The sequence below is a fragment of the Morone saxatilis genome, unplaced genomic scaffold (genome assembly GCF_004916995.1).
Source record: "Morone saxatilis isolate NCDOM2014 unplaced genomic scaffold, NCSU_SB_2.0 Contig10, whole genome shotgun sequence".
Lineage (NCBI taxonomy): Eukaryota > Metazoa > Chordata > Actinopteri > Moronidae > Morone > Morone saxatilis.
This window is the reverse complement of record NW_023339652.1, coordinates 8,734,965-8,749,508: the sequence shown is the minus strand read 5'-3', so window position 1 is coordinate 8,749,508 and position 14,544 is coordinate 8,734,965. Positions and strand designations below refer to the sequence as shown.

Below are 14,544 nucleotides of genomic sequence, written 5' to 3'. Positions count from 1 at the left end.
CTCTCTCTCTCTCTCTGTTACACTTACTGTCACTGTACTTCTCCCGCTCACTGCCCCTCTCAATGGTGCAATGGTCCCCACTGTGGTCCAGTTGTGGTATTACATGCAGTACAGAATTTTGACTTGCACTCCTCCGAACGGTCATTTTCAACATATCTGTCACTGGAGTTTGGGACAACTCATGTCTTGGGTTACTTGTCAACAGTGCAGCAAATGTAACATCTACCAATAGGAAGTACCCAAACTGTTATCCCAGACTTATAGAATAATATATGTGCTATAGAACATTTTAGAAACAAGATAACATAATTCTAGCATGTTTTATGTTGAAAAGTAACATTTGACGTCTGTTATCCCAAACTACAGTAAGAAATTTGGAGAATGGCAAGTTCTTTTTGGGAGCACACTGTGTTTTCTCTGTGGGATTAGCATAAAGAATTGATGGCCTCTTGGAAAAACACAAATGGCATGAAACAGATTTAGAGGTCAGACAGGATGATCTTGTTTTTAGAGTCACATTTGATTATTAAAGTGAAGACAGACATAGTGTGGCACTGCTGTGGTTGTTATGTGGTCAGGTGTATTCTATGCATACTGGTGCATTTATTTGGAAAAGTGTAGTTAGATGTTAGTATGTTAGATGTTTTTCATCTATTGTATAGATTATATATGTTTTTCATTTTTGCATACTTGTTACTGCTGTTCATCATTGCTGATGATTTGGTATTTTTATATTTGGTATCTTTGTATGGCAGTTTTGCTTATATTTGGTTTCACCTGATTCATCTGCTGCTTGTGGTATAATTGTGATTAATATACTGGATCCTTAGTTACTGTGTTAACTGCATCATGCTTTAAACAAATCCTGATGTTGCCATTGTTTTTCTGTCTTTTTGTCCCTGAGAACGAGCAGCAGCATAAATAAGTAAATCTGTATTAGAATAGCACTCAGCAAGATGGCTGAATATTTCATCATGGAGTTATTTCATGTGGATGAGTACTGGGACAATAGACAGTTTGAAAGCTACAGTGCATTTCAAGCTTGTACTTCAAAGCCTTACTAAGGTGTATTTTGAATGAAGGTATACCATATAAGGAAATCTTAAATGCCTTGAGAGGCAAAGTAGTGCAAGAGGTTCTGCAAAAAAACACTTGTTTCTAGAAGATCCTAATAAACAAGAAGTGCAGATGATCTATTTGATGAAAATATTCTCTTTTACCTGTCATCATTGGACTGTTTCTCTTGGTGGCCAGTTGTGACAGACAAACAATTAGCCTGCCTTATTGAATGATTTATTGAAACAGAAATCCGCCTGCAGGCTAGGATTTTTGTACTGTATCTGTTGTGAATTGTTATCAGTGATTTATGAAAGAGCTTAGCTGCATCAATACAAATGTCTCTGACCTGGTCTCTAGCTATTAGAATTGTAGTCCATACCAGTGCAGGATCTCCAAGTCTTTCAGCTTAGTAAGATTATTTACTTCAAGGTCTCCTGGAGTATTTTAATTCTTGTTCGTCAAGTGTCATTGCAAGGCTGGATTTATCTGTAATAGGTTATAGAAACAACACCCAAGTGTGTGTTCTTCAACTTGATCATGACAGCATAGATGTGAGATAGAACAGCAGAGTGCTGTGATTTAAGAAACAGTAATATCTGTAAAGACTAAGGGAGCCATTTTTAATTTTGATGGTTCAGTAAGGCCTCTTAGAGTTAACTGCAAGTAACTTTGAGTTGTCTAATTGTACAGTTGGACTTTCCTGTTATATAGAGGTTGGAGCTGATTAATTTAGGGATATGATGGATAGTTTAATCTCTTTGTTGCCAAGTGATTTTTCCATGAAGCCAGAAAAATAAGCATGATTGCCCGATTCTCTCCCAGATCTCTTTTGTCAGTTGATTTTGATGGGATTTTCTAGGACGCAGATTTCCATTTATTAACTCAGTGTGTATGTGTGTGTGTGTGCGTGTGTGTGTGTGCGTGTGTGCGTGTGTGCTATACATATTTACATCCACATATATGTGTGGGTGGGAATATGCATACGAATGTTACTTGTATGTCTGCATTTCTGCATTTGTCTGTGTGCATTTGCATGTGTGTATGTTCGTATGATCATCTTTACCTGTGTGTGTGTGTGTGTGTGTGTATATGTGTGTGTGCGTGTTTCCCTCCCTTACCTATCTGCATGTCTCCCCATGCGTCCTGTGTTTTTTCTAAAAAAACACCAAACCCCACCAAAAGGGACTACAGAACTCTGAAGAGAACGCCAGGATCTCCATCACCTTCTTCCGGCTGTTCCGCGTGATGAGGCTGGTGAAGCTGCTGTCTCGCGGGGAAGGGATTCGGACCCTGCTGTGGACCTTCATCAAATCCTTCCAAGTGAGGGGAGAACCGGACACAACATGCTAGAGCAGGGGGTTGGGTTTACACAAGATAGAAAGGAGAGCTTTAACCCTAATGTAACGCAGATTAGAGCTCTTTTTTGGAGGCCATAGTACTATTTTAAGTACACTTTGCTTTACCACAGAGAGTTTATTACAGATTTTGCGGTCCAAACTTGGCATAGTAATTCCCAAGTTTATTTACCATATGTAGGTATTAGAATGTCATACTTTAATTTACTTTAATTAATCCAGAATAGACCAGTTTAATATTATTAATACTTTGCAACCCATTTAGTAATTTCAGATCTGAGTCACATGGGGCTAAAGATATCCTTGTTCTTGTGTAAATCCACCCTGGTGGAGTCTCACAAGCCACCTTTCCTTTCCTTGCCTCCTCCCTCCTTGTCTCTACCTCCTATTTTTGCAAGAAGTCAGACGGGTGGGACGTCGGACAGTTTAGTCTAGATGGGGACGGAGGAAAAGAAAGAGGGATGGTGTGAGGTAATGGAGAGAAGGTTTGGGAGTCTTGCTGCAGAGGCAGGGAGGGATGTAGGGACACAAAGCTGGGAAACAGGCAGGAACTCAAGAACCTTAACCAGCAATCTCTTCTCTCCTCTTCCCTACTCATATCTCCTCTTCTTCCTCCACTTCTTCTACTTCCCTTTTCCCTCCAACACCCTACTAACCCCTGAAAGCTCACCATTCCCTTTAGGTGGGTTAAGCAGTAGATAAGTTTAAAGAAGCACTCCACCAAAAAATTAAATCATTTGATAGAGAGTTATAGGGAAAAGAAAATAATCTGTTTTCTCTCTTGTGTTATGTCAGACGGGCCACTTCATGAACAGTACAGCCACTGAAATTCATTGAAAATACATTGGTGATACAGCAAAAAATAGACTTGTGGTGTTACATTTTAAATCAGCAGTGGTCTGGTCAATGAATATATCACTGTACTGTAACACAAAAGCGTACTGTACCCTTTATCCTTATTTCATTTTTCAGTGGATTACTTATTGAAACATAATCAAACTTTTACTTCATCATGATTTGGCCCTGCTCTCCCAGGCACAGGGGTAATGTTAGCCAGGAGCTCAGTTCCACACAGTTTCCCAGGTGTGCAGATATAGAAGACATATCTTTTCTGGCCATGTTTGGTTCTTGCACAATACATTGGGGACTGCCCTCCTGGCTAAACTCAGAGAACAGTTTATGAATTTACTGAGGTTTTTCACTCCTAAGTCAGATGATTTGTCTTGGTTTGTTTTTGGTGTTGTGCCACACGGGGCTGCAGATCAGTTCACTTTTACTTCATAAAGAAAAGATAATTTTTTTATATTTCCCCTGCTAATTTGAAAAAAAAAAAAAAAACCTGTGTGAAGTCAATCACCCATTTTTAACAATAATTTCCCCAAATAAGTTCTAGACTAATTGGATGTGTGAAGTTTGAATGAAAGTGAATGGACTCCAGCCTTGGTGCAGGATAATACTGTCAACCACTTGTTACTGATGTGTCTCTCTCCTCTTTAGGCACTGCCCTACGTAGCTCTGCTTATAGTGATGCTATTCTTCATATACGCTGTCATCGGCATGCAGGTAAGCTGTCGTCGTGGCCCCTTGTTTCCCTTCCTCTGTCGTGTTTTCTTCTCTCTCATCCTCTCCTCTAGCTGGCCTCCGTCCTGTGTCTGTCCTCCTGGAGTCTTGTCATCCAGAGTTCCTGTTTGGTCACGTCGTCCTTCTCTCTTCCACTTTTCTTCCTCCTCTAGCTGTTGCCAGTTTTTGTCTCTCCTCTTCTTCTCTCTGTGTGTCCTTCTGTCTCTCCTATAAGTTGTTTGTATCACTAATGATGAGAGGGAGACACTTTTGATTTGATTTTCTGGGGACAGCCGGCCTCTAATTTTGATTGCCCCAGAAAGAAATCCCTTCCTCCTGTCAATGCTGACGTCATATCCTGTGTGCTGTGACTACTTCCTTCCCTCCGTGCAGATGTTTGGTAAAATAGCGCTGCGGGACCACACACAGATCAACAGGAACAACAATTTCCAGACGTTCCCTCAGGCAGTTCTGCTGCTCTTCAGGTAAAGAAGATGCCACACTTCTCTTCTTCATTCTTTGTATTCTTCCTATTTCTTTTCCTCCTTTCCATTTCTCTTAATATGTGCCCTTTGTTCATGGATTCAAAGTCAACATCTTCTGCTCTTTCTAGAATATCATTCTGCTCTTTCTGTCCTTCCTACATAATCAATGTCTTAATTGTCACTTCAACAACAATAACTTTTCTTTTTCCTTTTTGATCTCCTATATTTTCTATCGTCCATTTACTATTTATTTTACATTGGAGGTTACCACTGACATTTTATGACAGCAGCAGGTTAATTAAATGCCAGGATATCTTTAAATGTCAAGCTGTAAATTCAGCTGACTCTGTGACTTGACTCTGCACAAGAGCCAATGTGGGAAAACGTTTTTTCAGTTTGTACTATGAAACCATTTTACTGCCAAGAGTTAAAAAGTTCTAGTTGTAAATATGTAGCAGTGACCCCCATAATATCACCAAAGATCTGACAGAATCACCAGTTACATAACAGTGTTATGAGCATCCAAACTCTCCAATCTGTACAGCTGTATGCTAAGTAGTTTGCTGATAATTGTTGCAAAATTTATTCCGATTTATGCAAAATATTGTGGTCCACTGAGGAAGACACTTTTGTCACACAGTTGTCACAGGTCTGTACTGATAATACATTTAAACAGCCTGGATCCGGTCTCAGAAACCTCTCTGTCCCGTGTTGTGGCAATAATGGTAAAGATTCCATGCAGGAGACGAAAACCATAGAAACTGAAAGAAAAGATCGTATAGAATAAACTATGGTATGGTTTTTGCCTTGCCATTAAACCATAAAAAGCATCTTTTCTATTCATTCCTTTTCTATGTATTGACTCCTTCATGGAATATATCATAGCAATGGGCTTCCATTCAGAGCGACAGCCTACTTGGATACTTCATACTGCTGTATAATTAAATCTAGCAAAGACCTCCAACAATGATCACCTGGCAATACAGCAACTGCAGACTTGAAAAGCTTAATAGTACTGAAGTATTCAGAATGGAAGACAGTAGTCTGGACAAGGTCTTAATCTACAGCTCAAAAAAGCAAACATAAAATCATGTTTCTTTGCTGTTGCCCTGTAAATTTAGTGCATTAAGATATAATTATGATATGGTGCAGTTTTTGGTTCTCTATGTTGTTCACACTCTTAACACTTGTGCATATGTGTGTGTGTTTGTGTTTATGTGTGTGTGTGTGTCTGCCTCTCTCTGTCTTTGTATCTATGTGCGTGTGTCGCTATATGCTTGTATGCCTGTATGCATACATGCACACATCCATGTGTCTGTATGTGTATGTTAATACTTCAATACGACTCCATGCTGGTGCATGGATACATACATTTATGCATGTATGTGTGTCTCTCTATATTTCTTTTATGTGTCTGTATAATCTTTGCATGCATCTGTGTCACCGTGTGTGCATATTTGTGTGGGTGTGTGCATGTATGTCTGTCTATCAGATGTGCAACAGGTGAGGCATGGCAGGAGATCATGCTGGCATGCTCGCCCAATAAGCCGTGTGAGAAAGGATCGACCAATGAGAACAACTCGGCCAATGAGGACTGTGGCAGCCAGTTTGCCATCATTTACTTTGTCAGCTTCTACATGCTCTGTGCCTTTCTGGTGAGTATGGTGACAGATTGATTATTTTATAAAGTTAAGAAAGGTGGAATAAACTCACACTTGATACTTAAGACTAATTGTGCATCAGAGTAAGCAGTGGTTGCATTGTATGTGAGTAAGGAATAGTTGGACATTTTAGGAAATACACATATTCGCTATTCACTTCTTGCTGAGAGTTAGATGAGAGGATCAAAACGATCAATTAAGTTATTTGCTAGGCTATTTCTTTGTGACATAGTGACTTCCTGGAGCCTTGTTGTCACCATGTATGTTTTTAAGTGAGCTTTAGCTGGTAGGCTGATTTTGTTACTTTGGACAGGGCCAGGACAGCTGCTTCCTGTCTTTATGCTAACCTAACTTAAGCTAAACACCCCCAGGCTGAAGCTTCATGTTTACCATACAGATGGTACCAATCAGCAAGCAGTCAAATAAGCATATTTCCCAAAATGTTAAACTATTCCTTTAAAAGGTGCCTTTTATGTGCTGATTTATGTTATGGTTATAATTTAAAACAGGTAATCTATAATCAACTATATTTTGTTAGTTTAGTTTCTGACTGACTCCTGATTCTCCCCAGATCATCAACCTGTTTGTGGCCGTCATTATGGACAACTTTGACTACTTGACGCGTGATTGGTCGATCCTGGGGCCACATCATCTTGATGAATTCAAGAGGATCTGGGCTGAATATGACCCAGAAGCTAAGTAAGTTTACAGATAATTAACAAAATATGCCATCCAAATAATTAATCTGTCATCTGCAGAGGTTCTGTAGAGAGTCACCATAATGTGACATCTGTCCTGTTTCCAGGGGGAGGATAAAGCACCTGGATGTGGTGACTCTGCTGCGGAGAATCCAGCCTCCCCTTGGCTTTGGAAAGCTCTGTCCACACAGGGTGGCCTGCAAGGTAAACACACACCCACACACATGGTCCCACAAATTCCCAAACATGTTGTGAAGGCTGCAGAGCTGTTGAAAATGTACAAAATATTTGATCAGGATTTCAAATTCATTCTGCTACTATTTTGGGGCAGAATTAAAACCACTCTATTCACCAGGCATGATAAATATACACAAATGTATCTTTGTGATATCAATGTGATTACATATTGACAACTCATAACACCTTCCACAATGACTCAAATGGCACATTGACAACAGATTGTACATGTCGAGAAAATATTTTTGATATTTAGACACTGATTGAAATTAATAGTGATCATAATGCCAACTACTGTCAGCTAATTTTCAACAAATTGGCATCTGCCAGTATCTATTGGCAGCTGACGATGAAATTTACCTGTGCATCATTATATTTGAATATTTTGCCCGATTAAACAAAATGTTCTGTCTCACACAGCGTCTGGTGTCAATGAACATGCCTCTGAACAGCGATGGAACGGTGATGTTTAACGCCACACTGTTTGCTCTGGTCAGAACTGCACTCAGGATCAAGACAGAAGGTAACAGACACACACATGAACACTAATGCAGTTGTACAGGCACAAGATACACACTTAGTGGGCATGTCTGCATATATACATACTGTATCTAGAGTATAAGATGGAAATTAAATGTATTACCATCTTTCCCAGTACAGTACAGTTCTTTCTTCTCTTTATCTGCTCAGAGAAGCTACACACATTCACACTTTGAAGATGCCCAATGAACACAATATAACAACACCCATGGTCCTCCTGAATCCAGTATTAAATGCATTAACAATATACTATCCTGTAGATACAAATACAGATACGCTTGTGCTGACGCTTTCACACTGGATAGGCTGTGTGGCAATATTGTGTGCAACTGTGAAAATACTACTTTGAATCTACAGTATGTATACTGTTTGTGTTTGCAGGTAACCTGGAGCAGGCCAATGAGGAACTAAGGGCAATAGTGAAGAAGATCTGGAAGAGAACCAGCATGAAGCTCTTGGATCAAGTAGTGCCCCCTGCTGGTGGTATGTATACTCTTTAACACAGTTTCATACACAGTCTAAAATAATAAACACAAATATTGAAAAGGTGAACACTTTAAATAGTCATAACACTACTCGCTGGGATTACATTTTCATTCATCAACTGTATCACCTGCAACATCATTTTTTTCTGAATAAAAGAGAGGCCTGATTCTAAGCATTAAGCTATTGTAATTATAATATTTTTATTTCTTGCAGATGATGAGGTAACAGTCGGGAAGTTCTACGCTACCTTCCTCATCCAGGAATATTTCCGCAAGTTTAAGAAGAGGAAAGAACAAGGGCTGGTGGCCAAGGTGGCCCCCAAAACTGCCCTCTCTCTGCAGGTACAGTTGCTCATAAATTTGTTGCAGACATTCAGAAGACAACAGTTGTTTCATGGTTTTGACAGCAAAATAACGTAAAATTATTTTTAAATGATCAAATAAATTTTACATGCGCAACACTTGGTGGTTGTTCTCTGTGTAGGCTGGCCTGCGGACATTGCATGACATTGGTCCAGAGATTCGGAGGGCCATCTCTGGAGACCTGACCGTGGAGGAGGAGCTGGATAAAGGCTTGAAGGAGCCTGTGTCGGCTGCGTCCGAGGACGATATCTTCAGGGTAAAGGTCGGATACACACACCCTCAGTCACTCTCCAGAGTGAGAGAGAAAGAGAGAAAGAGATGATCAGCGTCCAGCTTGAAGCCACATTATTGCTCTATGCACATACATGGACATGCTTGCATGTGCTCAGAGGTTCGAAAAGACATTTAAAAAGCCTCATTGTCCACTACATAGCTTTGCTACCAATCACTGCAGACTACTGAAATAAATTTTAATAATTTGTCGTATGCATTTTGGAAGCACATCCACTAGCCGCAACTTACAAAATAAGAACAACGTCACATCTTTTCATAAAAGAAAAACTATCAAATCTAACATAACAATTTTTCATCTAAAAGTTGAGCTCTGTAACTGTTAGCCTCTGACAAAACTGACACACATACACACGCACACAGACACACACACAATTCTTCGCTCACGGGTGAGTTATGCATATATCAGCCCCAACTGTCAAAACCCATTGCCACATTCATGTTTTGTTTTGTTTACTGCTGTATTTCATCACTTACTATATGTAACACAGATAGACTGAAAAACATCTTGACTTTAAGAAAATCAAACCACTCTCTTGACACCGATCTATTATTGAACATTATGGAGATTTTATACCAAGCTTTAGTGTCTGATTTATTCACTCTCATGATCATTCTGCTCCCATGTCAGAGATTTAATGTAAAAGTCCATTTCTGATTTGGAGATACATTGCAAATACAAGCAGCTTGCATTTCCATCATAGCTGAGTAAAGTTTGGTTGCTGCTAGCAGTGAATGTGACAGTAGCAATAGTGTGTTTGAGTGTAGTAAGTTATAACGATACTGTGACATAAACATTGCTCTAACTCCCTGCCCTTCTCCGCTATTACCGTCTCCTTTTCTACTCCTCTCCCTTTTCTGTCTCTTCCATCATCTCAATTCCGTTTCCTCCACTCATCTTCATCTTTCTCTCTTTCTCCTCTCACCCCACAGCGTACTGGTGGGTTGTTCAGCAACCACGTCAACTACTACAACCAGAGCGATGGCCGCAGTTCCTTCCCGCAGTCCTTCACTACCCAGCGTCCCTTGCACATCAGCCAGAAGGGCTCCCCTTGCGAAGGCGAGAGCCCGTCCCATGAGAAGCTCATGGACTCTACCACTTTCACCCCTTCCTCTTACTCTTCATCGGGCTCCAACGCCAACATCAACAATGCCAACAACACTGGCATGGCTGGGGTGACGACCCAGGGAATCAGTCGATTCCCAAGCCCGTCCATAAGCACTGTTGACGGGCACACAGGACAGCCGCTCACTCCCATCCTGCTGCCAAGATCCGCATGGTGCTTTCCTCCAAAGAGGTGAGTGTAGCCCGTACAGCAGGTTATATCTATGTCATATCAACCGTTGTTGTTCTTGTTTTTCTTGTATCAAAGTGATGTTTTTCCTTTCCTACTTTATATGCTGTTGAACTGAGGCAAGAATTATTAGTCTGTCTCTTTCATTTCCTGACCATCATTACAGATATTTAGCTGGCCAGCTAATATAATAAACAACATGACATGTCAGTACAGACATAAATGGCTCTTTTATTTCCTTCATGTTCTTTTTCCTTCCTCCTCTCTTTCCCTGTCTTTTGTTTCTGGTGGCAAGCAGGACGTGTTTTTATGACACCCTCATGCGGTATGTTGCCAGGGGACAGAGAGAGAAAGTGTGTGTGTGTGTGCGCGTGTGTGTATATACATATGTGTGTGTTGTGTTAGTCCCCTAAATGCGTGTGAAAAGGTTTCATAATGCTTTATAAAATGACATCGCTGTCAAAGAGCTATAGTGAGACTTGTTGCTATGCACATAATGTTTTGGTTGCTATAGCAAAAGCCAGGACTCTGTGCTGCTACTATATAATCTGCTATCAAAGCCATAGATAGACTGTTTGGTGCAACGTGGCCAAACCTTACCTATCAAAGGCTCTTATTGCTGCTGTTTCCTTCTGTTCTATTGTATTTTATGGCAGGTCTGGGTTAGACACAATGTCTGCTCTTTGTCCATCACCTGTGTGGAAACATCTGAAAGCTCATACTTATCTCCTATTGTGATTTTAATAGCTCAGTACATTTAGTGTACAATCGTGGAGTATTTAGTTAAAACAAAGCAGAATGTGCTGGGCTAACTAATATTGCGTTGTCATGGATGTTTTTTTCTTTTTGCCATTATAGAGGCAGGGGTCTAAGATTGGTCTGTCTGTCCCTCAGTCTATCAGTTGGTCTGTCCAACTAGCTAGATTGCTATGAAATTTGCTCTGGATATTCATCGTCCCTAGTGGATGATTCCTAATGATATTGGTGACCCCCTCACATTTTACTTAGTGTAATTGCATCCCCAGAGGATGAACATTTTCCATTTTAGACCCAAAGCTTTTAACAAGCAGATTGCTATTAAATTCTCTCAACACATCTATGCTCCATTGGATGAGGCCAATGACTCCTGTGGTCTCCATTAGTCCTGCCTTCAGGACAAACTTCATACTTGTGTGATATTACAGGCAAGGCTATGAGAACAGCAAATTTGTTTACATGTTGGTTATTTATTCCTTCCTGGAGAGACATTGCAGCTTCCAGGCGTTAACTAGCAGGGTTTTAGACTTCTATTTTTGTTTTCCAACCTGTTTTGGTTAGTCTGTGTGTGTGGACTGGCATCCTCTGAAGATTAAGATCCTTGGTAAAAGACAACTGGGCTATAATTAATTAGAGAGGAGAGTTTAACTCATTCACTTTCCTTGCGTCACGACAGTAAGTGATCTAGGATTAAGTGCTCCATTACAGGCAAAGCAAAGTATAAGCTTTCGGATGAACTATCTCTTTGGATTTGATTGATTTTTCGACAGGGTAACCTCCACCCAGCTGCCAAGTGAAATGAGCTTGATCAAACTCATCCAGAACAGTCTTAGTCAGGTTTTAATCAAATGCTGTTCTAACCCAGAGTTTGCTTTGGAGCCCTTGAATAGCTGTGGATTAAAGGGACATCTTGACATTTAGAAATTTGATTTGTTTTTTCTTCACCAAGCAGTTCTTAGCAGACGTTTATGTGCCAGTGCCTGAAGAAAACAAAGAGCAGTTAATTGTATTTGTGAGTGTTCATCATTAAAAATAATTGGTACTGCTAACTACAAGCTAAGCAGTTTGTAATGACTTTTGGTTTTAATATAAAACAACCATTAGCAGATGGTTTGGGGCAGCTGACATGTTGTAGCTTTTAAGCGAACAATCTGATGAAGAAGAAGAGATTAAACTTCAGATGTCAGGATGTCTCCTTCAAGCTTAAGTCTGGAGTATGAAACAGATGTGGACAGATAGGGTGACAAGACATCTTTGGAATACAAAGAACATATAGTTTAATACAGATTATATGCAGAGTTTAGATTAAGCCTGTGTCTCAGGAAATAAAAACCTACACAACCAAGATTTCAGCATTTGAAAAGAAGGTATAGGACAGAGTGAAAGACTTTACTGTGTTTTCTGCTGACTAACTAAATTGTATCCAGGTTAATTCTTAAAAGATGAGTAGCTAAGGCAGTATCTGATTTACTTTATTGGTCTTCATCTTAAATGATAAGAACAGCATAAAAAGTGTTTCATTTCCCAGCAGGCTTACATTAAAATGCATCAGCTAATAACGTCAGCCAATATCTTGTCTCTCCTAATCTTTGTTTTTATAAAGATGTCTGCACCTCAGTCGTGCTATCAGTTTGTCATATTCCAGTTGTTGCCATTGATGCTTCTTACCATTTTGCTTTAACAAAAATAGTTCCCACCTGCTTTTCCTCAAGCTTTTTCTTCTTCTCCGTCCTCCTCTTTCCCTTTCCTACATGCAGTCGTTAAGCCTCACTAAGTCTTTCCTCCTAAGCTCCTCTCTGAGTTTTTTTTACTAATCAGCTTCTTCTTTTTTTCTGTTTGTGTTTACATCTGTCTGCCTGTTTGTCTCCCTGTTTTTTTCCGTACGTGGTCTGTGTTTATGTTTATTTTATTTTATTTTTGTTTGTTTCGGGTCTTGTGATTGTTTGTTACTTTGTAGCTCGGACTCAAGTGACAGCCGTCTGCCAATCATCCGGAGAGGCGAGGGGTCAACGGAGGAGACATATGATGAGAGCTATGCCGACGACAGGGAGTACCACGAGGATGACCACTCGCTCTCCTCTGACATGTACTGCTGAAACAGACTCACACACTGAACAATTTAGCTTTCATGTCTAAATTTAATTAGTTTCTGGGTTTGCCTTTGATTAACTCTTTGTGTGTATGTGTGTACTCATTAGGCTGGTGTATCATGATGACACATGTAAGCAGTTGACTCCCATGGAAGAAGGAGAGGAGGTAGAGGACAGACGAGGAGGAGGGTGGCAGTCTCCCAGGAGAGTCTTCCTCTGCCCCACTTCTCTGGGTGAGTGGATATGTGCATGTGTTTACGTCAATACAATGCCACCTATTTCCAGGTTTTACACATTTTTACATGCTTGTATTTGTTGTCTGTGTGTGTGTGTCAGGGCGGAGATCGTCCTTCCATCTCGAGTGTCTCAGAAGACAGTCAAGGCCAGACGTCTCGCAGAAGACGGCCGTACCTCTACACCTTGTACATCATCAGGTAGAAGTTGCCCACAAAATAAACACAAATATACTCTTACACCTGCACATAATCAGGTTGTAAATACAGTGTGTGAAGTTACATTTTCAGCTATAATTCTCCCTCCCCACGTCCTGCTCCTTTCTAACACCCTCCCTCTGCTCTCTCCTCCTCCAGGCTCTTGCAGTCGCAGGGTTGAGTCCTCTGTTAAGAAGGAGTCACTCACCTACCCTCTTCAGCCGGCTGTGCTCCACGCCTCCAGCCAGTCCCACAGGTATACTGCATCCTGTGCACACATTAAGTTTGACAAATACTGGCAGAAACGTTGCATTACATTTCCTCAGCAAGCACAATCATACCTTTATTTAATGAGGGGAAAAACGGTCATTCTTATTATTCTTGTCATGTTGCAGCTTTGTCATTGTACTTGGGGATTTAGGTTTGTTCTCCTAATTGTTGCTTCTCCTGTCTTTATTTTCCCAGCCCATGGCAGTGATGCCTCCTACCAGCGAGTGCCCTCTCTGAGGCTAGAGGGCTCCAACTCCCATGAAAAGCTCAATACCAGCTTGCCCTCTGTCAACTGTGGGCCCTGGTAAGACTAAGTACCTTGAAAATAACAGCTACAAGTCCCAGTACAATTGTTCACGTAGCAGTTATGATGATACTTAAGCTATTGTAGGAATAGTAATGATGACACTTAAGCTATTGTAGGAATAGTAATGATAATAATAAACAAATGTATTGCTCCCAGGTACAGCGACAGTAATGGGAATAGCCGGGTGCCCAGTCCTAGCCCCAGCGTGTCCAATCAAAGACCACCACGGCCGGTGTCGCTCACAGTGCCCTCGCTACTGGGAAAAGACTCCAGCTCACTGTCTCACGGCAGCGCAGGCAGTCTGGTGGAGGCGGTGAGTGTGTGTCTACAGGTTGGAGATAGTTAAACACTACTTGTTACTTAGTCTGCACTAAAACAATCCTGAATTGTAAGGATTTGCTGTTTTTCTTTGTCTCAAGGCCCCCAGGTTGGGAATCACTGACATTATGAATGGGTTGAGTTTGCTCCAGTGGGTCACAGGAGAAATTTGAGGAGTACACAATATGTTCTACTACACAAATGTGAATTCTTATCTCCAACATTGTGAAATATTGGATAGTTTTACCTCGTTGGGCCTCAGAGATGTATTTGATTGAGAAAATCTGAGAGGTTTAGAGATTTATAGACTTCTCACATCTTTTATATTGGGTCGCAACACTTC

General features: G+C 40.7%; 1 protein-coding gene across 2 annotated transcripts in view; it reads left to right on the top strand.

Moving 5' to 3' along the window:
- cacna1c (calcium channel, voltage-dependent, L type, alpha 1C subunit) overlaps positions 1–14,544 on the top strand; it is a 139,495-nt gene that overhangs the window by 113,057 nt on the left and 11,894 nt on the right. For both annotated transcript variants that reach the window (XM_035673392.1, XM_035673400.1), the window contains 17 exons: positions 2,242–2,379; positions 3,912–3,977; positions 4,368–4,459; positions 5,952–6,114; positions 6,692–6,819; positions 6,926–7,022; positions 7,476–7,578; positions 7,977–8,078; positions 8,295–8,422; positions 8,565–8,699; positions 9,668–10,032; positions 12,743–12,871; positions 12,984–13,108; positions 13,212–13,309; positions 13,466–13,562; positions 13,772–13,880; positions 14,040–14,196. In XM_035673392.1, the coding sequence (XP_035529285.1) occupies positions 2,242–2,379; positions 3,912–3,977; positions 4,368–4,459; positions 5,952–6,114; positions 6,692–6,819; positions 6,926–7,022; positions 7,476–7,578; positions 7,977–8,078; positions 8,295–8,422; positions 8,565–8,699; positions 9,668–10,032; positions 12,743–12,871; positions 12,984–13,108; positions 13,212–13,309; positions 13,466–13,562; positions 13,772–13,880; positions 14,040–14,196 (2,232 nt within the window). The remainder of the gene's footprint in view (positions 1–2,241; positions 2,380–3,911; positions 3,978–4,367; positions 4,460–5,951; positions 6,115–6,691; positions 6,820–6,925; positions 7,023–7,475; positions 7,579–7,976; positions 8,079–8,294; positions 8,423–8,564; positions 8,700–9,667; positions 10,033–12,742; positions 12,872–12,983; positions 13,109–13,211; positions 13,310–13,465; positions 13,563–13,771; positions 13,881–14,039; positions 14,197–14,544) is intronic.